Source organism: Ictalurus punctatus, chromosome 15 (assembly GCF_001660625.3).
Source record: "Ictalurus punctatus breed USDA103 chromosome 15, Coco_2.0, whole genome shotgun sequence".
NCBI lineage: Eukaryota > Metazoa > Chordata > Actinopteri > Siluriformes > Ictaluridae > Ictalurus > Ictalurus punctatus.
The window spans coordinates 11,463,129-11,490,058 of record NC_030430.2 but is presented as its reverse complement, the minus strand read 5'-3'; the positions used below and the strand labels follow the sequence as shown (position 1 = coordinate 11,490,058).

General features: G+C 38.4%; 1 protein-coding gene across 7 annotated transcripts in view; it reads left to right on the top strand.

The window, feature by feature from the left end:
• si:dkey-178k16.1 (band 4.1-like protein 1) overlaps nucleotides 1-26,930 on the top strand; it is a 70,938-nt gene continuing 44,008 nt past the window's right edge. The window contains exons 1-4 of one of the 7 annotated variants that reach the window (XR_006983735.2): nucleotides 1-380; nucleotides 19,360-19,448; nucleotides 21,427-21,591; nucleotides 25,402-25,506. Coding sequence is in view for 6 of the 7 variants with exons in the window: in XM_047160317.2 (XP_047016273.1) it covers nucleotides 19,377-19,448; nucleotides 21,427-21,591; nucleotides 25,402-25,506 (342 nt within the window). In the remaining variant the exon portion in view is untranslated. The remainder of the gene's footprint in view (nucleotides 381-19,359; nucleotides 19,449-21,426; nucleotides 21,592-25,401; nucleotides 25,507-26,930) is intronic. The other 6 variants (XM_047160317.2, XM_047160316.2, XM_047160318.2 and 3 more) reach the window with 6 other exon arrangements.

Genomic DNA, 26,930 nt, shown 5'->3' with positions numbered 1-26,930 from the left:
GTTACTTTGCTCCCTTTAGAGAATGAAATATAATATTTCTTTTGTTGTGCTTGTAGTGATCGAAGAATGCGCGGGACGCTTTTATACTGATTAATGGACAAGCAGAAACTAGCGCCATTCAATGCTCCCTCTATCGGTGTTTCCGCTATTGGCGCGCGCGCGCACCCGCCCCTTCAGCGCCTGTCCTCATCCATCTCACCGGCTATTCTTCCCTTCCTCGCCCTCTCCCCTATTCTCTCTGTCTCTCTGTCCCTCTCTTGGACCGCTTTGTCTCACCAAAGCGAACGGAAGGACGGCGCCTGTCTGAGCATATTTGCTGTCCCGAAACCTCCATGCTCGTCTTCTGGACGAAAACCGGACCGTTATTCCTGGAAATAGAGGTAGTTCTTTGTTTATTTCCGTGCACTGCTGTGAATCGTGTGTGTTCGGGATGTTCAGTGCTGAATAATATATTGTCTGCATGGTAGCACATCGGCAAGTGATAAACCCGTGTAATGTCCTTGGACTTCCAATTTCTGCATGTCTGCTATGGTGTTTCATCTTACGGTGTACTAAAGCTGGCATTTTCGGCACCAGGCCGGTGCGGCTCAGGTTCATCCTACTGCTGTGACCGGTCTTTTTTTTTCTGACAGAATTTGCTATACTGCATTTAACGTAAGAAATATATGCAAATTAGCTGTTTTTCTTGTGATTCCTTATTTCGGGCAACAATCTAAGAAATTAAAGGCAACCCCCAACACACACACACACACACACACACACACACACACACACACACACACACACACACATCTGTATTAAACTGGTCAGAACCCTCCTACACTCAAAAGCTAGCCTTCCTCTTCTATATAACACACCAGATGTCTCTTGCCTACCTATCCCCTTTCTTGATTCTTTTGTATGCACATCACTGTTTGGTCATTTTTACTCTGAAGGGGATCTAAAAGCGGTTGTCCTGAATGATAAACCTTAATTTAGAAATATGTGAACCTAAATGTAGAAGTACACTCTTACTGCTTCATGTCTGATCGGTTTTAACGCGTTAATCAGAAGTTGTCGCAGGCTTGCTGTTTTAATGAAAGAGAGGGCGTGGCACTGAAGGCAGTCGCGCGCTGAGAGAAGCTAAATAATAGGTGATGTAGAGGCTTTAGGAAATAACACAAGCGTGAACTCCATAGGATTCGTGGCAATGCCAGAACAGAACATACCGATTTAACACACAAATTAGGAATGTAGGCTGTTAAAGCAACGTACAGGCGAGAAGTAGCTAGGCAATTTAAATAATAATAATAATAATAATAATAATAATAATAATAACAATAATAATAATAATAATAATAATAATAATAATAATAATAATAATGTACCGTGAACATTTTGGTACTGTAACTAAATGAATAAGTAGCCTACTATACCTAGGGATTTCCCATTGCGTTCATTTCAGTTGTTCTATTTAAATATTTAATTTAACTGTGACTAATGTTTTAATAGTTGCCATACCATGGAAGTTTTGTTATTAAGAGATAATAGTAATAAAAAACGCAGACCGTTGGGCACGTGCTCAGGGGCCCTGGCCACTAGGGGGCCCATTGATGGGCATAGTTTTATACTGTGTAATTAGAGTGAATTAGCCATTATGCCAAGTCATACAGTACACAACACCTCACAGCATAGGCGACTTAATAGAACACAAGCCAATAAATGTCAGAGAAGTTACAGAATCTGAAATAAATTCTGAAATGTTATTATGTGTAGGTCTGAATTTGTAAACAATAAGCATTCAAACTGGTGATCACTGTTTTTTATTTTTATTTTTTATTTTACTGGAGCTAGATAATAATGAACACTAAATTATATAAATGAACTCTGAGCTAAAATGAGTCTCGATTGTCAGATTGCTTTTGTAACACAGGAAGTTTCCTGACAAGAGAGTTAGTTCCTGTTATCATTTAGATTATAGCAGCTATATATAGTCCCTGCCTCACCAGCCAGTCCTCTCTCTCTCTCTCTCTCTCTCTCTCTCTCTCTCTCTCTCTCTCTCTCTCTCTCTCTTTCTCTCTCTCTCTCATTAACAAAATATTCTAAATGAAGAAATTATTAAAAATGGAAAGAGTAGTTTTGATCTAAATTTCCATAGCTTCTTCTCTTGTCCTTTCCTTTAACTTCCTTTTTATTTGGACAGCCCTCTAAGGTCTTAATAGGGAAGATCTGGGGTTCTGCTCCACTCAGTATGAATCTGCTCTACTCAGTGTGCCTACTAATGCCTTCAGGCCTGACACACACAGAAAACAGTTCCTCTTAATTTCTCTCTGGATTGGCCACTGAACATCATATCTTCCTGATTCTTAATGGTGTTCTGTATCCTGTGTGTACTGACCCATGGGAGAGCAACTTGGATGGGAGAGTGTGCATGAATAAGATATGGATCAGGGTTTGAGGTGCTTTATATGCTCTCTGCTCTATATATGAAAGGAGATTTCACATGATGGCTTTTCACAGTGGTTAGTGATGGATTTGTTGCAAGTTTCCTGACTTGAGCACAAGCAGCATGCAAATGGTAGCTTATTCTGACAGCATAATTTGACTTCAGTGCAATGCGTCAGTGTAATTTCCTTTTTTGGAAGGAAAGGAAGACTGTTCAAAGACTAAAAAAAGGACAGGAGGAAAACTCTTAGACAAGAAGGTTTTGAGGATTTGGACCAGAAGCTGGGCTGGTTTACTTCTGATCTGTCTTGAATCTCCCTGTGGTAATATCCCCGCAATATCCATCTTTCTCTTAAAAGTGGGCACTCAACTCTGAATCTATAACATTAACACATCATATCCATTTTCATGTGGTTTAGAGTTTAATGATAATGGATTGGTGGCATCCACTACTTTATAATGATTAGCTTTTAAGTCCTATAATTAATGATTAATCATTAAATTATCATATGCAGTTAGTAAAAGATCTGCATTACAAACCAATACCAAGAGGTTTTTTACCCCTCCCCCCCATCCACGCGACATTTACCTTAATTAAGTTTAAACGCAGATGTTTGGACGTTTTCTGTTCAGTTGTAGGTAATTGTTCAGTTTTCTGTTCAGTTGTAAATCATGAATTTAGGGAATGTGTTGATTATTAATTGTGTAATTGGAATGGGAACATTTTTGGCATTAGTAAATATACATTCTAGAAATGGGCTGAATTGGTTCTTTAAACGGAGAGTACTGGAGCCAGTATGTATTTACTAATGCCAATCAGATCTCTCAGGTCTCTGGCTGTGTGTTCATTTAGTTCTTTTAACACTGGCTTTCTCCATCTATTGCTTCTGTAAGGGCAAATTTAGTAATTGGTCAAAACCAGGTCTGGTTCTTGGTATGGCCAAAATAGGGAGATGGGGCACCATTTTGTTAGCCTTCAAATATATGCCAACATGTAGTTGCCTGCATGTCCAATAATTATACCACTGCTGCCCTCTTTCCATGCCCCTCAGAACAGAGCATTGATCCACTTCTGTTTCAGATAGGAAGCAAAATGGAATGGATGTGCCAGTGGAATTGATTTGCAGCAGATTTATTTAAGTTGGGTGTGATGTTGTGGTGCTCATATTCGAAGATCTCATTTCTCAAAGGGATTATAAAGTTAACTTACACACATTTTCAAAACCAAGAAATGTTTTAAACATAAAACTGCCTAGAATTTGAGAGAAAAAAAAACTATTAGTGTATTCTTTGAGCGCATTTTTATATTGGAGTGGGTTATTGTCTGAGTATTCTAAATAATATAATGAATGTTCAGATTATTTATATATATAAAAGCCTAAAGATGATCACAGTTTAATTCATTTGAAGGTTATCTGTTATCTTTTTATTTTTGTATAATCCTTTAACTAATATAAATTGTCACAAAGCAGCTTTACAGAAATCCAGATGATGCTTTGTCCCTAATTAGACAAGATAGAGGTGACAGTACCAAGGAAAAACTCTGTGAGACAAAACGAGGAATCATTGAGTGGAACCAGGCTCAGAAGGGAAACCGTCCAACAGATAGAGGGCTTATGTTCATTACAGCAAACAGTCATACAGAGAAAAAGCAGTAGTTCCAAATGTGTTGAAAGGATGCAGAATGTTTGTTATTAGCATATGAATAAGAGTCCTGCATGGGAAAGTCTTTATGAATAAAGCAACAGTTCTTAGAAGGTGCAAATCTCTAATATCCAAGAGAGGTTATCTTCTAGAAAGGAAAGTCTTAGTCATAAATTTGTTTTTAGGAAGTGCAAGTCTTTAGGGGATCCATGGGAGGATGTACACAGCCGCGTCTGGGAGATTATTCCAGGCAGAACTACCACTACTACTTCAGTAATGTCTAAAAATGAGTCTGGAATGCCCTCTGCCATGACAGTGACCGTCAAAATGGCAGTGACTTGATTGATAGTCATAAACAATATACTGAATGCGAATTTTCACTCAGCAATGATCACATAGGAATTCTCTATGCCACAGTGCAATCACAAGGAGGTTGGCCTTGGCCAAATAACTGCTGTTGATGTCTATGTAGTGTCGCTGGTTGTTTTACCAGAACAAACAAAACGTCAAGATGTATGCTGTCCAAGCATTGAATGCAGATTCACTGATGATATTTATAATGAAACTTACGGTTTTCATGTGGCGCGATGTGGCATGTCATAGCAATATGCCATATTACTGCCAGCACTGGAACAAACTTTACAATCTGCAGATATTGATGGGAACTGATGGACCCCTTACTACTGACAGTGGGTTATCTAGGTCAGGCTATGGAGGTCAGTATATCCACTAACCGGGTTTATACATTTTGCCAAGTGTGATTAGCACAGTCCACTTTGCCAGATGTAGGATCAACCCAGTTCAGTGTATCAGGGTCATCCTTTGGACCTAATGCTAAAGAGGCTCTGGAGAAGAGAACACAGTTTTCAGAGCCACAAAACTAGCAGGGCCAAATGGACTACAAACATGATTTCAAGTTTGTCTTGGACAGACATTCCAATTCAAAGTACCAAATTCAGCCCCTGTTTGGACCCTTATCTCAGCAAAACGCTATAGCTTGCTTGAGACTTAATGCATCAGAAAGAGATCACCATCTATGCCTCCCTTACTGGCTGGGGGGCAGTGTGGTGCCTCAGCTGAAATTGAGAGCGGACCATTTGGCCTTCAAGTTTTTTTTAACCAAAGCTGAGATATGACCATGTGTCTGTTCAGATGAGGTTGTGAAAATCAAATATATTAATAATCAATGCGGCATGAGGTCAGATATATTAATAATCATGGAGGCATGAGGTCAGGTTCTGTGCAAGGCTGTCTCCGCCTTGCTCAGATGGGCCCATCCAGTGTTAACCTCACTGAGAGCAACTCACCTGCCTGGACTGTACAATGGCAGCGCTGTTCTGTCAGCATGCCTTTCCTGCTCTACTACTGATTCTGCCCATGTTGCACAGAATTCACCAACTAAGCCAAAGAGTCTTGCTTCTGGCACCAAGATGGTCACCATGGCCTTGTTTTCACTGTCCCCTTTGTTAGTGATCAGACACTCTAGAGCCTTCCTCGCTAAGCTTGTCTGCTATTCCAAATATATGAAAAGATTTGGCACATACAACCAAGTCATCCTTGCCTGTGGGTTTGGCCCCTCAAACTGAGGACTGTGACCTAGCAGTTCAAGAAACTCTTACACAATGCACGAGTCCCTAGTACATGGACCCTGTGTGCCCTTAGGTGGAATCTGTTCTGTGAATAATCAGCTGGATCTTGTGCACTGGCTAGTACCCAAACTACTAAAATTTCTCCATGAACTGCTAGGTCACAGCATGTCTCCATCTACATTAAAGGTGTAACTAGCACTGGGATCAGAATTGTTCACATGTGGGCCAAAAATGAAAGCAATGAAATGGAAACCAAGAATGGCATCTCTCTGTGGGATCATACACTTATTATGATCTTTCTGAAAGGTGCAAATTGCCTCCATCAGATTCCCTTAAGAGTCTGGGAGCATTGGGTGTTTCAATTTTTGCAGTGCTGTGGTATGCATTTACATGTTCATCGAATTAATCAACAGTGGCCATATGATCCTTTGATGAATTGCTCATCGGTCATGCCAGAAAAACATGGGGGCCCCTCATGTTCACTAACAACACGTTGGTCCGATGTGAGGTGGACATCATCGTCATGGCCTATAATCCCAGTACATGCCAGTCCATAAGGAGGAAGTCTCCTCCTCATGGGCATTAGTTAGAGGCATCCAGGAAGTCTGTGCTCTTTCAAGGTGCACTTTCTCCAGGTTCTATAAAGTTAATGTTGTCCCTCGCGGTGGTGTGAGTGCAGTGGTCTTATTTGAAAAGTTTTCCACTTGTGTATGTTCCTTGTGACAATTTGCCACGTTATCCAGGTGATTCTCACCACCCCCGGTTAGAAGGGGTGAAACATAATGCTAGTTCTTTGAACCCTGGATAACAGTGCGTGTTGTTCCTGCCTAAGTAGGAAGAAACTGACTATGTTGGTAACACACCCATAATGAGCCTCATTTATCAATTTTAGTAAAGATTTTATATTGTTTATATTGTCTTGTAGATCAAACTGAACTACACATTTCCACCAGACTTACAAAATGTTGGTTTCTTTGTATTGAGGTGTATATATTGACTAATGCCATCTTTAAAATGACAAATTATACTGATTTTAACTTAATTGACTGAAAAATGTATTGACCGCTATAACAACTACCCTTAGACTTACAACTTCCATCTTTTGTGTAATTGGGCTTCAGTACAGGAAACTGTGGTAAAAGTATTAACAGTGGTCATTTCCCATATACAGATTATAGATTGAGATTAGGTTGAAAACAGCTGCAGTACTGCTGTAAGTAGAGTGACTTATTTAGTCAAAGATTCAGTGAGCACTGCAATTGCAGCAGATCGGCATTTTTTTTTCAAGAAACGTTGAAGTAAGACCCATTTTGATCATTTCAAGTGCATATTAAGACACAATGGTAACAGATCTAAAGAAACCATGGTTCCCAACTCAGGTTCTATGCATGCACAGTTTGGTGATTTTCCAGCATAAACACTTCCATGAACTTGTTCAAGTGTGTATGAACAGCAAAGCAAACTACATCATTCCTGGACTAAAACATGAATGAACATGCTGTGAACCTGTTCTTAGACCTCAATATGCACACCAGTGTTTGACAGAAAATTAAAAGAAATTGTTTGCTGTATGTACTTATGTCATGTCATGTAGGTAAATTAGGACAGCAGAGCATCATAACAAAATCTGATAGAAATGTTATTCTGTAAATTAACTTATTTATGGCCATTTTCAGCTCAAGAGCTTATAAAGATGGCTCTGTATCTACTTATGAGATTTGAATAAATCATTATTCTCATTTGTGGGCCAAAAATGAAAGGTCCCCTGCCTGAAAGTTCAAAAGTTTTGTAGCTATGCAATGACAGTTCATTTTTAGTCACTATGGCAACTGTATTCTACAAAGAGCATCTCACCGTTCAACGTTCCATTATCCCATCAGCCGAATATGTGTGTATGTGTGTATGTGTGTATGTGTGTATGTGTGTATGTGTGTATGTGTATGTGTGTGTGTGTGTGTGTTTGCTGTCATTTTCCGCTGTTCAGATGTCACATTGAAAGCCTGTCATTGTAAGCGACCTGCAGCTTTGAGATGGCTTTGTGATAGTAACCATCTGTGAAATCTTTGAAGACAACAGAAAGAAAACATTTTGTTTATTAATGCCATCAGGAGGAGGGTGATGTGCAAAAAAAGTCCTATATTCACAGGACAATACTAATAGATGCTAATCATTAGGGGCATTTGCATTCCAAAATGGGTAAATTATCATGAATTTTCATCTTCTAATTATTGTTGTCTATGGAAATGCTTGCAGGACGAGTTGCTTCATTTAAGATGCCCTTGGATGTTGTCTGTTTAATGGAGTTATCTCAGTGTCCTTCGAGTGTACACAGTCAGGATTCTTGACCACATGTTGTTTATTTAATCTGTTTATGTTTAGACAAATATGATTAACTTAAAATATTTTTTTAAAAACTTGATGACAGCATGCAATCACTTGTCAAAATATTTGCAATGATATATGATGTGTTTATATTGAATAAAATCATTACATTTCATGTGATTTTTCTGTTTTGACTTAAAGGTAAAGGTCTTGGTCATTTCATGTGTCTTGAGCATCAGATTATACTGTATCTGAAGATGTTTATTCACATAAAAATTAACTACCGCATAAAACTGAAAGTGTAAGTGTACACTTTAAAATTTGTTTTGTTTTAAAGTTGGTGCCTTAAAAATGTCAGCAAGATTAAAAACAGCACAATAAATAAATCTTATTCATAAAACAACTAATAATGAGGAACAGTAGTTGTTCAAATGTAATGAGCTAATTTGCATATTAACACAAAATTACAGCTATTAGAATTTAATCTGGCCAACTGGAAACACATTTGACTACATGTGGTTGAAATCTTATCAGGACACAAGCCAGATACAAGATGGATGAAATGGCCAGGTGTAATTATATAATGAAAAAAAAAAAAAAAAAAAAAAAAAAAAATATATATATATATATATATATCAGTTCAACATAAACAAAAGTAGTACACAAAGTTTCCAGGTAAATGGGACATTTTGGACAAAAGTCCATCAGCTGTACAAGCAAAGTGCTTCTAAGGAGGAGGAGGCTGCAGGAGATATTTGAAGCCTGTAGATATTTGAAATGGTTGATGATGTAATAGATGTAACAATAGATGTAACATTAAAATAGATGTAATAAACCATGACATTTACCATGACATTCGAAAGTGGAGATTGACGCTTTCTCCAAAATGATAAGCCAATTTCTTCTTGGTTCCTCCAATGTAAAGCTGATTGCAGCTCTTACAGGTGAGACAGTAAACAGCTCCTTTGATGAGGTATGACTAAAGTGACTAAAACTCATCCATTAGGGCCTATTTAGTGGTTATGTTATTTATTTTACAAGTTTATTTGAAAGCACCATATGAAGCACCATCCATTCATCCATCCATTGTCCATACCGCTTATCCTACACAAGGTCGCAGGGAGGCTGGAGCTGATCCAAGGGAACATAGGGCATAATGAGGTGGATAACCAGGAAGGGGTGCCAACCAATTGCAGGTCACAATCACACACACACTCACACACTACGGACAATTTGAAAATGCCAATCAGCCTACAAAGCAGGTCTTTGGACTGGGGGAGGTACCGGAGTATCCGGAGGAAACCCACGGAGCACAGGGAGACCATGCATCTGTTTTCTCAATGATGATACTATGGTCCATGGCATCATGTATTACTTTCTTAGCAAATCCATGGTTATAAAAATAATCACACATTTCCTTGCTTTTCTTCATTTTCACTACATTTCAGTCTCAGTAGCTGTGAATAAGGAATGAAATTTTTTACAGTGCTTAGGATCGGAAGAGTTTTACTGTAAATACAAGTGAAGATCTGTACAGTTATAATAGATGGTTATTTTCAAAAGGTATTTTCTGACATCACAGTAACGTTTACAAAGGTCAGGGTGTGTGATGGTCCATAAAATGTGTTTATAGAAGAAATGAACATCTACAGCTCTTTGAGTGAGCAGGTAGCCGTATTTAAAATGTTTACCAAAGGAAGAGTGTGGGGTGCATGTCCAATGAAGAATACTTTCCTAACAAATCAAATTAAGAGTTTTGTATAAGAGGTTCCCACTCTTCTAGTGCCAGGAGCTGATTAGACAGAGTGGGATGAGGTCATTGCTGCCTTTTTTTTTTTTTGAATATTGACATTAGGTCTGCAAATGAAAGTGGCTTATTGCATGCTGCAATGACTCCTGTATTTGGCTTTTGGATTTTATGCATATGATGGTCCCCCCCCCCATATTTCAACCAAATGTGTTAAGAGATGATCCAGTGCGTTTAATCTAGGCTTGCAAAGTAATCAGTACAAACCCCATAGTGGGGGGAAAATACCCCAGAGTGGCTTTCGGAAAATGCATAATTCTACTGAAATTAATTCTGAGAATTTCTCACATAATTTTCTGTATGGGAAAACTATCGAGGTATTGTTTTTTAAAATATCTTGTCTGGAAGTGTTGCATGTTGGGCTCAAGTTTCTCAGCTGCTGTCCTGCAGCTTCTTTGCTCTGCGGCCATGACTTTGCCCCATGAATGATGGATTCCTTTAAACAGATTGCAGCACAGATGAGTGATTGCACTCAGAGTGACAGTGAGCCACTTGCAAACATGGCTCCCTTTTTCTCCCAACAGCAGTGCTGCAGGGAGGGTGTGCAGAAGAAGATAGTTGATAACAAATGGCATAGTGTGGCTGTCATTTTTGTGAGAAATTATTCCCACCATTTTTTAGGCTCTTGGGGCATTTAGCTAAGCAAGCCAGTATCCTCAACAGAATTATTGCTGTTTAAAGGACACTGATATAGAAGCTGTACATGGATCTTTTGGTCCCGTGTTTAGTGACTATCATATTGAAAATGCTTTTTACATGCATGACCTTTTATATATGGGAGTGAGAGAAGCATTCTGAAACTTGGATGAGTGACCAGTATTTGTAATTCTGTTTGAACAATGAGCAATACAGACTAATGACACAGCATATCTGATCTACAGCAGTTATTCAGTTATCAAATGTGATCAAATGAAGAGCAAACAGGAGTTTGGATCTAGTGAGTAATGCGAGCTATGACTGATGTGTCTGATACACATGGAATCCCTGAATTACATCACTGAAGAGTACTCAGACATAAATTAATAAAGCAGGTGGTTTTGTTGAAGGCTAATGAATGGCTCTAACAAAAAAGAAATCTGTTTAAAAAGCTTGTATCTGAAAAAAGCTTGTAAACAGAAGTTTACCGACACTCCAAAACAGCTGGTGTGCATCAATCTCTGTGGTTATATTTCTGCAAATACAATATTTAACCAAATTAATGCTCAACATAGTGTGGTGAAAGGTTAAGCTGAAACGATTAATATCAAAAAGAATATGTTTACCGTGTTCATGCAAGTGCTCAGATTCATGTTGTTGTGATTGTAAAACTGTGTTCCCACCTGTAACAAACTGAACTAGAGTTCAATTTGGATAGGCTGTATGGGTATGGAATATATGTGAAGTGTCCATATATGACAAAACGGACCAAAATAAAGAAAACATTAAATAGGTTCACAACAAAAAATGAAGGTGTGTGTGTGTGTGTGTGTGTGTGTGTGTGTGTGTGTGTGTGCACTTACCTGCGTGCGCGCACACACACACACACACACACACACACACACACACATTGTTCTGGTAATATATCATGCCCATCAAGAGGGTTTCATCATCCAGTGTGGCTATGACATCACTTTCTTGAGTATTACCACTTTTCTGGCCCAAGGGTGACAGAGTGAAATAGGCTGTTCCCTTTGGACTATCACTGCCTTCATGAAATATATGTCCATATGGACTGACAATCTGCCAGAATCTTACTGTGTCCTCCATACTCAGTATGGCAAAGCTATCAAGGCACACTTGAAGTTCTGTTTTACAATGTATGCACTCCAGAATTTCCTGGGCACTACAGAAACCCTAAAGGCTGTGTTTTAAGTCAATAAACAACAAATAAACGCCTTCACTATATACATAAACCCTCAGAAACATCAGTAAATGGATTATTTGTCATCTCATTTGTCATCTGTATTCAAGGCACATTGCCTCTTCACAGGATTATCCACAATCACACTGACTTCTGACAGGAACATAATAGATAAAGGCACATTGGGGCAGCCAGAACTAGAGGCCATGAGATCTTAGCTAAGCAATCATATCTCCACAGACTGCACTTACAGCCCATGAAGGTACTTCAATCTTGCTATAAACACTTATTGTCTCTTAAGACGTATGCACTTTTGATTTTGTGCTCCACCTGATGACTTGACTGCAAACATGCTAATATGCAAACTCAACGGCTCATATGACTGGCATAGACCATACAAAGGGCAAAGGGTCCAAATGGATGTTATAGTGTTAGATACTGAGGTAATTTCTGCCATAGTCCATGGTATCTAAAATGACCTCTGCTTTCTTAATACCCTTGTGTTTATAAATATTTTTATTCACCTATTTATTCAATTATTATTTAAAGATTAAAGATTATTTAGTTTGGATTATTTAGATTATTTAGATTAAGTTGGTAATTATGTATTGCTCAGAACCTTGAAACAAAGTATTCAAGCACCTCAAACCAGTGCAATAAAGAAAAGAACCATTTCTTTCAGACTTGATGTGTCCTCCTTAAGCTACTAGGTTTTTACCTGTATTTCAATATCCTCATACATTTTCACAGATAACTTGAAAGTGTCAGGTTAAAGTGCAAGGGCTGGTGGGTATAACAGGAAGAGGATATTTTCATCGGAATACACTTATGGGATATGATGGCACTTTGTCACAGCGAAGCATGCATACATATTCAGACATGCCATTGACACCTAGGGGCAATTTAGATTAGCCAATCTACAAACCACCATGATTTTAGGAGGTGGGAGGAAAATGGAGACCAAAGGGGAAACCCACGCATGCATGGAGAGAACATGCACAGAAACTCCAAACAGACTGCAGCAAGATTGAATTGGGACCCTGCTCCACCATGCTGTGTTCCATGGGAATTTGAATTATTTATTTTCTTTTGATCTATGGACAGTTTTACCAGCATGCTAATTAGGAGAATAACAAACTGAAGTTATGCTCCCTGTTATATACAAAGTGATACGCCAATTGGCAACATATCTCAAGTTTGAAAGTAGCAGATCAGGTGTTACATTGTTTAAAATCATGAAATTTGTAATCAGTTTCATTTCCAGTCTCATCTCCAGTGAGAGATACACATAATTATGCCTTCTGATGTGCTTTCGCTGCGCATTTTAGCATTGTGTTCAATATTTCACAGGACAGTAAGCTATGCAGTCCTTATATATCTAATATATATATACTACTAACATGGCTGCTGAGAACTACAACAACCAGACTTTCTCACGTTTACACTCACCTGATTACACACAGCTGAATCACTTTCACAGCAACCTCACAGTATATAAGGACTTTCAGTTCAGTCACTCATTGTGAAGTATATGCACTGTATCTGCTGTACTAGTCTATAGCAAGCTGTTGGTCTGTTGTTTGTTTCTCTGGTTTTGACCTCATTTTGTTGTTTACGTTTTTGATATAAATTCTTTATTCTAATATTTTGAGATACTGGATTTGTGATTTCCATGAGCTGTAAGCCATAATCATCAAGATTAAAACAAAAAAAGGCTTGAAATATTTTACTTTACGTGTAATGAATTTAGAATATATGAAAGTTTCACTTTTTCAATTAAATAACGGAAAAAATATATTTTCCAAGATATTTAAATTTTTTAAAAATCTATATATTGGTGTTTCTATGTTTATCACATTTTATCACTGTAGTGGCTGATAGATATTGGGTAAATGAGTTATTGAATCTTATAAGATATTTTTTTCATTCAGTAAATATAACAGTTTATATGCAATTGCTAAGAACATTTTGCACTGAAGTCTCCATCATTGAACAGTTAATAACTTCAGTCTGATGCAATTTAACTTAAAGTCAAAACTATAATGTATTCAGAAATGACTCTAGTACTCATATGTTACTGTTTACACACTTGCACTTCTTGACTATATAGTATACAGGTATAGAAGAGAAATGATTTATAATTGCACTATCCAGTGTCACTCAGATGAGGACGGGTTCCCTTTTGAGTCTGGTTCCTGTCAAGGAATGCTCCTCATGTTATCGTCACCTCTGGCTTGCTCATTAGCGATAACATTTATAAATTAAAAATTTATATGGGGAATTTATATATTTCTGTAAAGCTGCTTTGTGCCCATTGTTAAACGTGCCAGACAAATAAAATGGAACTCAATTGACTTGAATATGCTTTTGTATATCCTATCTAGATAGAAAGTATTGTGGACATTATAATATAAAATATTCATGCTTGATCTGGAGGAGGCTGCCCTAGTAGATGCCATTTTTGGCAGTGTCTTGAGACAAAGGTTGTTCCACTAAAATGACAGCTTGGGGACAGATATCTCCTAAGGCTTCTCTGGTTGAATTTTTGTCACATATTTTCTGACTATTAGGAATCTCATATTTTTTTTCACGAAATACAGTAATTTATCAACCATTCCCACCTGCAGCTTCAGCGCATCCATCTGAGCTTTGCCATTTTCTTCTTTTATTGCCTTTTTAAAATCTCCTGGCTTACGCACAGATAAGATTTTATTGTGCAAATGCCATGTGTGTGCTTTGAATCTTTACACTTGAAATCCCTAGAGAAGCAATGGGTTATGGAAATGTTAATCGCAGATTTGTGACTCTGTGGTTACTAATATGACATTATCCATCATCCATTTACAAAAGACACAATTATTCAATGAGATTTGAAAGTACAGTAAACATATTGAGAAAATTTTTTTATTACAGGATTATGATGTATATTTTTGGCTCACACACATTTGCATCACACCCAACTGTATCTGCTGACTCTTTCTTTCATATTTCTAGAGGTTCTCTCGACATGCATTCACCATCCACTTTAAAAGGAACACCTGTACACCTGCTTATTTATGCAGTTATCTTATCAGCCAATCATGTGGCAGCGGCACAATGCATAAAATCATACAGATACAGCTCAAGAGCTTCAGTTTATCAAACATCAGAATGGGGAAAAAGTGTGATCTCTGTAACTTTAACTGAGCCATGGTTGTTGGTGCCAGATGGGCTGAGTATTTCAGAAAGGTCAGAGGAGCTACAACAGCAGAAGACCACATCAGGTTCTACTCCTGTCAGCCAAGAAAGCCAATCATAGTCACAACCTCATCAAAAGTGGACAAAAAAATATCTTCAGGACAAAAAAATCACCCTGTCTTTTTCCTGTCTTCAGCTGTCCAATTTCGGTGAGTCTGTGCCCATGATGGCCTCAGATTCTTGTTCTTGGCTGACAGGAGTGGACCCTGATGTGGTCTTCTGATGTTGTAGCCCATCCTCCTCAAAATTCGATGTTTTGTGTGTTCTGAAATGCTTTTCTTCACACCATGGTTGTAAAGAGTGATTATTTGAGTTGATTTAGACTTCCTGTCAGCTCAGAACAGTCTGGTCATTCTCCTCTGAGCTCTCTCATCAACAAGGTGTTTCAACCTGCAGACCTTCCACACACAGGATGTTTTTTGTTTATAGCACCATTCTGTCAGACTGGTCCATTCCATTTTCCAGAGACTGTTATGTGTGAAAATCTCAGGAGATCAGCAGTTGGCTGATTAGATAACTGCATAAATGAGCAGGTGTACAGGTGTTCCTATTAAAGTGGACACTGAGTGTATACTGTATATGTCTTACAGTGCCTTGAGAGGCCTTCTTAAAGGTACTATATAAAATAAAGCTTCTACTACTTCTTCTTCCTCTTCCTCTTCTTCGTCTTCTTCTTCTTCTTCTTCTGCTTCTTATAATTATAATTATCTGCATGGTTTTCCACACTTTTGATGTTTTACAGATATCAACAAGTCTGGCTTCTTGACATCAAAATCTATCAAATACCACCAAACAGCATATTGAAAACTGATGTAAATTGAAGTAGAGAAAAACAAAACAGTCTCAAAATAGTATTTTTCATGAGTTCTGGAATCTCCTAACTCCAGGGTCCCCAGTTCAATCCTGAGCTCAGGTGACTGTCTGTGTTGAGTGTCTGTGCATGTTTTCCTCTGGTCTGTATGGGTTTCCTCTGGATTCTCTCACTAATTTTCTCCCACTGTCAAAAAACAGGCAGGTGGGCACACTGGCAGAGATGTCTGAATGAGTATGTGAATGTGAGTGCATGGTGCCCTGTGATTGGCTTGTGTTCCATTTAGGGTGAATTCTCCCAGCTTGTACCCAGTGTTCCCAGTCTAGGATCTGGAATGATTATAATATAAAGTATAAATTAGTTAAGCATGATTATGAGCGTAACTAATAAACATGCTAATCAGTTTTATATTTAGGTTGTGTACATGGTTGTGTGTGGGTTTACTGGAGTATAGCAGGCAATATGGGTGATGTAATGCAAATGTATGCAGACAATTTACTTCTGTGCCAACAGGCATGCTGAATTACAGCTTTTTGAGCTTGTTAATGGCTCATTACGTAGTATTTACAAATTTAGTTAGCATTTTTGCAGTGTTTCTGGGAAATAACAAGCATTAGTACTGTGTTAACTGTTTTTAGGAATTATGCCCCGAAAATGGGAAGGGTTGTGTCAGGAAGGGCACCCGGTGAAAAATACTGTAAGCAGTATTTGCCCGAAAATTGTGTGGGGGGGGGGACGGGACGGGACGGACGGACTGCTTTCCCCAGTTCAGCTGCCAGTTAATTATTTTATTTTTTTCAATCACTCATGTATCAATCATTCATTTTCTGTTTTTTTGTTCCCATCAGTTCAGGTTGTACAAACAGCACTATTATAGAAATGGGTGAAGTTGGAATGAATACTTTACTTAGAGGTGTGCTTTGGCATGCTGTTGTGATATAAGGCACATGCCTAATGTCAGTGAATCTACTTTTACTTCCCATAGGACAGGATTTTCTTAAGCTATATACAGTTTTTTTACGATGTAACTTAGAACATTGACTTATTTGTTTGATTATACTTACAGAAAAGTAATTTACATTCCACATCTCTCTGGCATACAGCTACAAAACCAGTTGTTATGTAAAGAGGTTGGACAGTAACTAGAATTTATCACTTTGAAAATATATATATATAAATATATATATATATATATATATATATGTGTGTGTGTGTGTGTGTGTGTGTGTGTGTGTGTGTATGTATGTATGTATATGTGTCAATCAGTGGTAAATTTAATGAAGCGCAGGCCACTTTGAGCCGGTGTGTATATTTCAATTGAATGTTTATACCCATTAGATATGTTTTTCTTTTTTGTAGTGGCTTATGCCTTTAGCACATTCCAAGTAATGGACTATGTATAGATTAAAATCTCTTTTATGAGAAGTTGGTTTGAAAAAGTTGTAGAAATGTTGCCACTGCCAGTTATTTTGAGTTCTATTCTTTATTAATTGTAGTGATTAAATCATTAGTCATAGTTTGTGCACAACAGATGTTCCTAAAAATGTCAAAACATGCTTCTGAGATTTGAAACTCTAAGCCAAGGAAGAACATGTAAAAATGACTGAGACAGTTTTTGAACATTATCTCATTGAAATATAGATGAGAATTTGTTACTGAGTCTGTAACACTTTTAGAAACTTTTAGTTGTTTTTGGATGTCATTAGAGTTTCACTTTCTACGTGTTGCTTTCAGTCACAGTTTCTCTCATACTCAATGTAACAGTCACGGCAGTTGTCACACCAGAGGGCTTAATTTATTGCATTGCTTGTAATGGCATCAGAGAGAGAGTGTGTGTGAGAGAGATATGCAGAGTGCCATTGGCGTAACTTTCTGTGAAACATTCACAGCATGGCTTTGCGCTAAGTGTTTTTCACTACACTGAGAATTAAAGCAGTGAGTGCATATGCTTGCATGCCAGTGAATTAGCAGTGGTCGTGAAGGTAGAGAGCGCACAGGGTTGTTTTTGTGATTAGGAGCAGTCTGAGGGAGGTTTGTGGAAGAACGAAAATATTGTGTAGTGCATGTGGGTGTAGAAAGCCATCAAAATATATGTTGGATTTTTTCAAAATTTGTGGAAAACTAGTTGAATTGGCAAAATTGCAATTGCAAGAAATTGTTTTGCATGTGGTCTTCGCAGTGATGCTTGTTGGTAAATGAGACCTTTTAGTTGTACCCATGCTCGATGCACATGAATTGAAGAGTGCTTTGACTGAATGTGCATTGTGATGATGTTACATGACACATCTTGGCCCAAATCTGTGCAAATTCTCTGAATATTGTGGTGTTTGCTTGATTTTGCCTTAATCTGCAAAATCGCGAAATCCTGGAGGGACTGAATATAGGTTTAATTTCTTTTCTGCGGTTGCCGAACCTACTTGTCCACTAACAAAAAGTAAAAACAAATAACTAAACTAACCGAATAGGTTAGGTTCATATCATTTTCCAGTTTTTATCTCCTGTCTGTCTGCTGAGATTTTTTCTTACTGGATTTGCATGATGTCTTATTCACTTTGTGCTATCGGTCTGGTCCCTCAGTTCCACAATACAGAAAAAGCTATTTGTTAAATGTTTGGAATGCCAGTGTTTTGCATTATTAAGCCTTTTGGAAGGAGCTCCTACTTCTTTGCACAAATATTGTTCCAACAATTTTACAATTTTAAAATAGCTATCATAAATGTACAGTACAATAATACAATAAGAACATCAATACTGTTCTAATAGCATAAGTAGTAAAGAGTCAGTGGTAAACACACATGGACCTGTTAACTCTGTAGTGATCAATGTGGAAAAATAGACTTTAATGGCTATCATGCATCATACATAATAGCTTTAGTAGAATACAGTTTGGCAAATATCAGCAAAAACTATCTTATTGATGTCTCGTTTCTCGACCTGTAAATATTTAGAATGACATGATATCCAAATATTTAATCACAATATTACTGAAAGTGCCCCCCCCCCCCCCCCCCCCCCCGCTATATTGCTACATAACTTGGTTAGATAACACTGTTATACTAATGCAACGCTACCAGCATTATCCATCTTGAAGTAAGTTCATTGTTGCTGTAACACTAATTTGGTGTATTGAAGCTCCATCACATTGGGCTATGAAATTATTTGTCTTACGTGTCTGTTGCAAATTCTTTTTTACTTTTGCAAGAAGGAATTATAGAAAAATATTCTTGATCAAAGAATTGCAAAAATGCATGCTATTATGTGAATCCGTAACAGTATAACAGAAAATAATAAATAATACTGCCCAGCCCTCAAATGTTTGCAAATACATCTGGAGTACCTGAATGTGTTTCATAATGTAGAGCATTCCTGAAAAAGTTCTTTTACAATATTTTGTCAAGGATCTTATTCTCACTGAAAGTAATTTCAGTGTTGCAATATAATGTTGGAGTCACAAATTATGTGTCTAATTTCAGGGATATAAAATAGAAATATCATAATATAATATGAGCACTGCCCAAACACCCCATGTGCGTGTATGAGTGAAGAGAAGTTTGTTTGTAAGAAATGTCATGTTATTGTATGATAGTTTGTACAAAAAAATATATATATTTTGATATTGTTGGAAAAATATATTGGTGGTGTTGTTATTACCATCACATCTTACCACTGGTGTGTCTATGTGTAGGACTGTGAGTACTCAGAATGTCAGAGAAGGGTTCTACTTCCGATGTGAAGAATGCCATGGAAGGAGACAGCAAAAGAACAAGAGATCAGGTAGGACAAGATATCAATGCAGTGCTGTCCAATGCAACATTACATGCTTTTCATGACATTCAATGTAATATGAGCAGCATACACAGAATCAGTCAAAAGTTTGTACACATCTATTTTAATGTTTGTTTTTCATGATCTTAAAGGTATTATGATCAAAAGGCTTGTGCTTGAGATTTCATATTGAGATAAATACAAATTGTTACATTGATGTCTATATGTGGATTAATTTCTAATACAAGTATTTAAAATTATTACTGATTTTAAAACCCCGTGACCCTGAAGGAAGGATAAGTGGTATGGAATATGGATGGATGGATGGACTGATTTTAAAACACCACCTAAAATGTACTATTCATTTAAGACTTTACAGTACAATGTAATGTATATGAGTTCTAAGACTAAATCGTGGACTGTCAGGGCAGTTTCCTTTTGAAACTAGTTTTTTAATGCTCTTACAAATAGCAAATACAAAGTTGTCCTCTATAAAAGGTCCCCGCTACATTGTAGTAGTGACTGCACTTCTTTAGTCAGCATAGCCAGTTCCCTTGGATACCTGTGTTTGGTGGTAGCTGACAGCAAATCTGTAAATGGCTACCTATTTTCAGATATGACGCTGAGATGCTGCAGCACTTTCAGTGAATTGTTCCACTGGAAGTGTGGTTACACTCTGAGTACTTACTGTACTTCTTTAATTGTTCTGGTTTCTCACTGCAGCACCAACGTGGCCCATGCTGTTTCCTGCGTAACTCTATCTACCTGCTGTTGCTGCTGTGAGAGTAGTGTGTCAGCAGACAAGGGCACCGAAAGGTACCTGGCTGCCTTAAATATCTAGATAATTTCTGACAGAAAGAGGTGATAATCTTGTGCATCCAGTGCTGCCTGTAGGTTTTCTGTACTGTTTGCTTCTCCAGTTATAGGCATCTCATTAAAGCCTAGCTGTGCCACTGTGTTAGAGATATGACCCATAGATACAAAACCAGAACGTCATGCACTTTGAGAAACAATTGTTTCTCTCTTTCTCTCATATTTGATCTGTAGGCAACACAGATTCATGTGCAGAGCTTCATCTGCCTCTACCACTAATGAGGCCATCAGTGTCTCTACTGAAGCATACTGCAAATCTCACCCCTAGTTCTTGCATCTGCTATTGCAGCCAGTATGTGCTCCTAAATGCACATTAGAGCTCTTGAATGAAATTGGTACATTGTGGAATAGCCCATTTTCTCCCTGTGCTGGATGAATTATCGAAGCATCGATTTGATCAGCTATGGGTAGAGGCTTCAGCTTTAGTTTTACTAAGGCAGCCTTAATTCCAACCTGCAGCATATTTGCTGCTGCTCCTCAGCCACACTTCTGCATGACATTGTGATTGTTAGAATGCTTTGATGGCAGGCTATCAGGATTCTCTTTGCCAGAGTGGGCTTATTATTCAAAATCAGAAAATCAGAAACAACCACTGAGAGAGGCAGAGCAGCTAAGGCTTCTGTTCCAGTGCAGCGAAAGTGCTGCATAAACTTTTGTTCTTGCTGCAAAAACATAGTGAAGGAGCTTACTTTTTTTCCTCTTAGTAGGCTCAACAGCCATTCCTGTTCATTCCACTCCCTACTCCAACAACTCGGCATCAAAGGAAGGTAATTAGTCAGCAGTATTCCCATAGTGTGTTAGGCATGCTTCTAGCATTGTTGCTATTAGCATTATACTGCAGTTGGGGCAAATCTCTGTAAATGCTTAAAGATGCCAAAAAATATAATAATTGGGCATTGCTTATGTCCAGCATCCTTATCAGTAAGAAGAAAATGTGATGTAGCAGGGACCTTTTATAGGCTGTCCCTGTGGGGTTAGGGTCACAAGATGACAACTTTGCTATTTGTACTGAGTAAGGAAGGGAAAATATGAGAAGACTCCATTAGTTCCAAAGGAAACCACCATCTAGAACTTGAGAAAGTAGAACAGCTAAACAATGCACTTTACTTTTTAGGATCATGACTCAAAGATGTCTGATGAACACCGAGACACAGATGACTCATCTGAGAAAACATCCAGCAGGATGTCCAGATCCCCACAGAAATCTTCCAAAAAACCAAAGACAGTGCCTGTGAAAGTCACGCTGTTGGATGGATCAGAATATGAAACTGGAGTGGAGGTATGACAGTTGCCGTCTTATGTGCCTTAGTGTGTTCCTGACATGAAAACATTACATTTAAGATCAATTGAAATAATCTAAAAGTTTTTCCACACATATACACAAACAGGTGCATCTGAACAAATTTGAATATTGTGGAAAAGTTCTTTTTTTCCTGTAATTTAATTCAAAAAGTGGAACTTTCATATATTCTAGATTCACTACACATAAAGTGAAATATTTCAAGCCTTTTTTTGTTTTAATCTTGATTAGCTCATGGAAATCAAAAATCCAGTATCACAAAAGAATAAAGAATTTACAATACAGAAATGTCGACCTGAAAAGAGCTCTAATCAGAAAATGAACTCAAAACACCTGCAAAGGTTTCCTGAGCCTTTAATCTCTCAGTCTGGTTCAGTACACTCAACCACAATCAATTTTCAGATTAAAGTAAATTTTGCATTTCATTTGGAAATCAAGGTCCCAGAGTCTGGAGGAAGAGTGGAGAGGCACAGAATCCAAGTTGATTTGAAGTCCACTGTGAAGTTTCCACATTCAGTGCTGATTTGGGGTATCATGTCATCTGCTGGTGTTGGTCCACTGTGTTTTCTCAAGTCGAGAGTCAATGCAGCGTCTACCAGGAGATTTTAGAGCACTTCATGCTTTCATCTACTGACAAGCTTTATGGAGATGTTGATTTCCTTTTCTAGCAGGACATGGCACATGCCCACTATGCCAAAACTACTCATAACTGGTTTGCTGACCATGGTATTACTGTACTTGATTGACTCGCCTGACCTGAACCCCATAGAGAATCTATGAGAGACACCAGATCCAACAATACAGACTACCAAAGCAACCTGGGCTTCCATAACACCTCAGCAGTGCCACAGGCTGATTGCCTCCATGCCACGCTGCATTGATGCAGTAATTCGTGCAAAAGGATTAAAGCCCCGACCAAGTATTGAGTCCAAAAATTAACATAGTTTTCAGAAGGTCGACATTTCTGTATTACACATTTATTCTAATATTTTGAGATATTGGATTTTTGATTTTGAACTCTAAGCCATAATCATCATAAAAAAAGGCTTGAAATATTTAACTTTATGGGTAATGAACCTAGAATATATGAAAGTTCCACTTTTTAAATTAAATTACAGAAAAAAATGAACTATTCCACAATATAATTTTTTTTAGATGCACCTGTACATACAACTGTGATACTGGGTCTGTGGACTATGGATACTAACTGCCGTACCTTTTAGAACACCTTGTAATCTATGGTAAACATAGATTCATCCAACAATAGTTTGTGTTATTTATCCACTAAACCAAGGGTTCCCAAACCTTTTGGGCAAACCAACCCAAATGGACATTGTGAATGACCCCTTGCCTTGACCACCGTAGACTTTTTTCCAATTCCACATTTATAATATAGGACTACTGTAACATCTGAACACTTTATGGTGTACGTAACATAAGTATGTATAAAGACAGTGACTAAAAACCATAGGTATATTACTGGCACTGACTTACCAGTTTGGTGTTTAGTGTTGGGTTGTTATAGGATAATCAAGCACATTCACTACATATCTAATGTACCATGTCAGGATAGTAAAAAGAATAAAATAACATGTACTCTATTAATTTAAATGTGGCTTGTCTGAATGTGACTTCCAGTAGCACCCAAAATCCATATTCAATATTTCTAATATTAATTTGTAAAATAAATTAACGAAACAAGAAAGGAAACTGTAAGCTTCTCTCATGAACCCATTTGTAAATCAAGTGACCCCTAGTTTCCGAACCTGCACTAGACCTTCATCAGGGGATGGTTGCTGACCATGTGTGTGCCGTTAGGTGGATATGCTCTTCCAAGTGGTGACAGATGACTATGTATGTCATGCTCTCTGCTCTAGTGAATCATCTGGTGGAGGGGTGGACTTTTATTGTTGATAAATGTATGGCTATCCCTACCCTCTCTGATCTCCAGGAAGCACATTCACGGGCTATAGATTAGAGCAACATCAGCCTGTCTTGCCCCGGGGCTTTCCCCTGCCTAATGTACTGTATTATGTTGGCCTATAACCAATCCTTGAATATGTGGGACTGTATTCAGAGCACTTATTCAGTGTTATGGCTGCTGAACCATCTAATTAGAAAGACACAGAGACCATTCAAAAGTTAAAGGGCACCGTTGCTCTAACTGAAAATGGAGTGATAGATAGCAATTGTATTGCACTAGACTTAAAAAGGAAAATTAAAATGATAGAGGTAGAAAATTACTACTCTGTGTGCAGCCAGGTGGGAAAATAATGCTACTGTACTTAAAATGAACAAAGAAGTAGGGGACTGTGTGTGTGTGTATGTGTGTATGTGTGTATGTGTGTATGTGTGTATGTGTGTATGTGTGTATGTGTGTATGTGTGTGTGCAATGATATGCGCAAGGTGTGGCAGTATCTCTAGTGAGTTCACTGACAGGAGTAACTGAAGCAACAGCTCGTTCATATTCTGATTACTTCTATTAGAATATGCTGAAAGCGTGTACAGTACTTGAAGCGACAAATTATTTTCCCTGGTAATACGATCCCCCACTGGTAATTGACTCCTCATTCCAATTTGATTCCTGGGCTCACGTGTCATTAATACTAATGAACTCTCATGTGCTGCAAAAAAAGAAGCATTCAAGTTTCTTATTTCTATACACTTGCACATGAGGTAGATATCAGACACACTAAATGATTAAGGCTAGGGATAATGATAAGGGTTAATTCAATAAAATTGTCAGATTGCTAGCATTTATGCCTTAAGGCATGAATAAAAAAATATCACATGATGTGGACAAAACTAGTAGTGTACAGAGTACATTATATACATTTTATCTGAAGTTCCTCCACATTTGTACTCTAGAGTGATATCCATGCTGTCTGATTAGCAGGCACACGTGATTCAAGAATCACCTTTGGCATCAAGTGTGCTCAAATCTCTTGTGTACAATCTGCAGTGTGGCCAAAAAATTTCATCCACATGTCTGGGTGGCTTCTAGCAATCAGGGGTGTTAGGATTGACTGCATTGATATGATTCTCATAGCTAGTAATATTGCATTTGTCCTAAAAGTCTACTTTAAATTGTTTGTGTGATCTCCTTTGCTAACTAAAACATGACTGTTGAAGTTTTTTGTACACAAGGAGCTCTAGTCACCACTCACCAAACTCTCTGTAAAAACATTGAGTCATGGCGCTCTTAGAGGTAGGGAGGAGGCACACAGACCCAAAAGGAAGAAAAGCCCTCCTCGTCACTTCTGTTTCCATGGAAACAGCTGCTTCTTCTCCCTGTTGCTGTGGGAACTGTGTTCCCTGGGTGGTGAATGCTTGGTGTCTTTGTAGAGTGGCACTTTGAAAGGCGGCATCTTAAGTACTTTGCTTCTGCCACCCTTTTCTGCAGTATAGCCTTGAGGTCTTGACAACATTATAGTGCATAGATATAATATCTAAAATGCTTGAAATATTTTTGTGACATATGTATGTGTTTAAGTTTGGTGTGCTTTAACTGTCCAGCACCAAAACGTTGGCCCGGTTCAATCCCACAGTACAATAAACAGAGTTTGTGGGAACGCTTTAAAATGCTCCTAAGATGCCACACTGAAAATGCTACACTGTTCTCTGTAATGATTGATATTTGTGTTTTTTAGAAATAGCATTTGGTGCTGGTATTGAAATAGAGAAAGGACAGGAAATATATGTATGAAGTATGTAACAAAATGATGCTTGTATTTACTGTAATTGATATGGTTTGTGTGTGTGTGTGTTTTGCATGTTTGCCTGGGCAGAAATCCTGTAAAGGTCAAGTGTTGCTGGATATGGTGTGTGAGCATCTGAACCTGCTGGAGAAGGACTACTTTGGCCTGACCTTCTGTGATACTGACAGTCAAAAGGTTGGACGTCATACATAATACCACAGGGTTAAACCCACCATAAGAAAAAAAAATTGTGACTGATATTTAAATATTATACAGTGAGGGAAAAAAGTATTTGATCCCCTGCTGATTTTGTACGTTTGCCCACTGACAAAGAAATGATCAGGCTATAATTTTAATGGTAGATTTATCTGAACAGTGAGAGACAGAATAACAACAAGAAAATCCAGAAAAACGCATGTCAAAAATGTTATAGATTGATTTGCATTTTAATGAGGGAAATAAGTATTTGACCCCCTCTAAATCAGAAAGATTTCTGGCTCCCAGGTGTCTTTTATACAGGTAACGTGCTGAGATTAGGAGCAAACTCTTAAAGGGAGTGCTCCTAATCTCAGTTTGTTACCTGTATAAAAGACACCTGTCCACAGAAGCAATCAATCAATCAGATTCCAAACTCTCCACCATGGCCAAGACCAAAGAGCTCTCCAAGGATGTCAGGGACAAGATTGTAGACCTACACAAGTCTGGAATGGGCTACAAGACCATTGCCAAGCAGCTTGGTGAGAAGGTGACAACAGTTGATGCGATTATTCGCAAATGGAAGAAACACAAAAGAACTGTCAGTCTCGCTCGGCCTGGGGCTCCATGCAAGATCTCACCTCGTGGAGTTGCAATGATCATGAGAACAGTGAGGAATGAGCCCAGAACTACACGGGAGGATCTTCTCAATGATCTCATGGCAGCTGGGACCATAGTCACTAAGAAAACAATGGGTAACACACTACGCCGCGAAGGACCGAAATCCTGCAGCGCCCGCAAGGTCCCCCTGCTCAAGAAAGCACATATACATGCCCATCTGAAGTTTGCCAATGAACATCTGAATGATTCAGAGGACAACTGGGTGAAAGTGTAGTGGTCAGATGAGACCAAAATGGAGCTCTTTGGCATCAACTCAATTCGCTGGAGGAGGAATGCTGCCTATGACCCCAAGAACACCATCCCCACCGTCAAATATGGAGGTGGAAACATTATGCTTTGGTTGTGTTTTTCTGCTAAGGGGACAGGACAACTTCACCGCATCAAAGGGACGATGGGCGGGGCCATGTACTGTCAAATCTTGAGTGAGAACCTCCTTCCCTCAGCCAGGGCATTGAAAATGGGTCATGGATGGGTATTCCAGCATGACAATGACCCAAAACACACGGCCAAGGCAACAAAGGAGTGGCTCAAGAAGAAGCACATTAAGGTCCTCGAGTGGCCTAGCCAGTCTCCAGAACTTAATCCCATAGAAAATCTGTGGAGGGAGCTGAAGGTTCGAGTTGCCAAATGTCAGCCTCAAAACCTTAATGACTTGGAGAAGATCTGAAAAAAGAGGAGTGGGACAAAATCCCTCCTGAGATGTGTGCAAACCTGGTGGCCAACTACAAGAAACGTCTGACCTC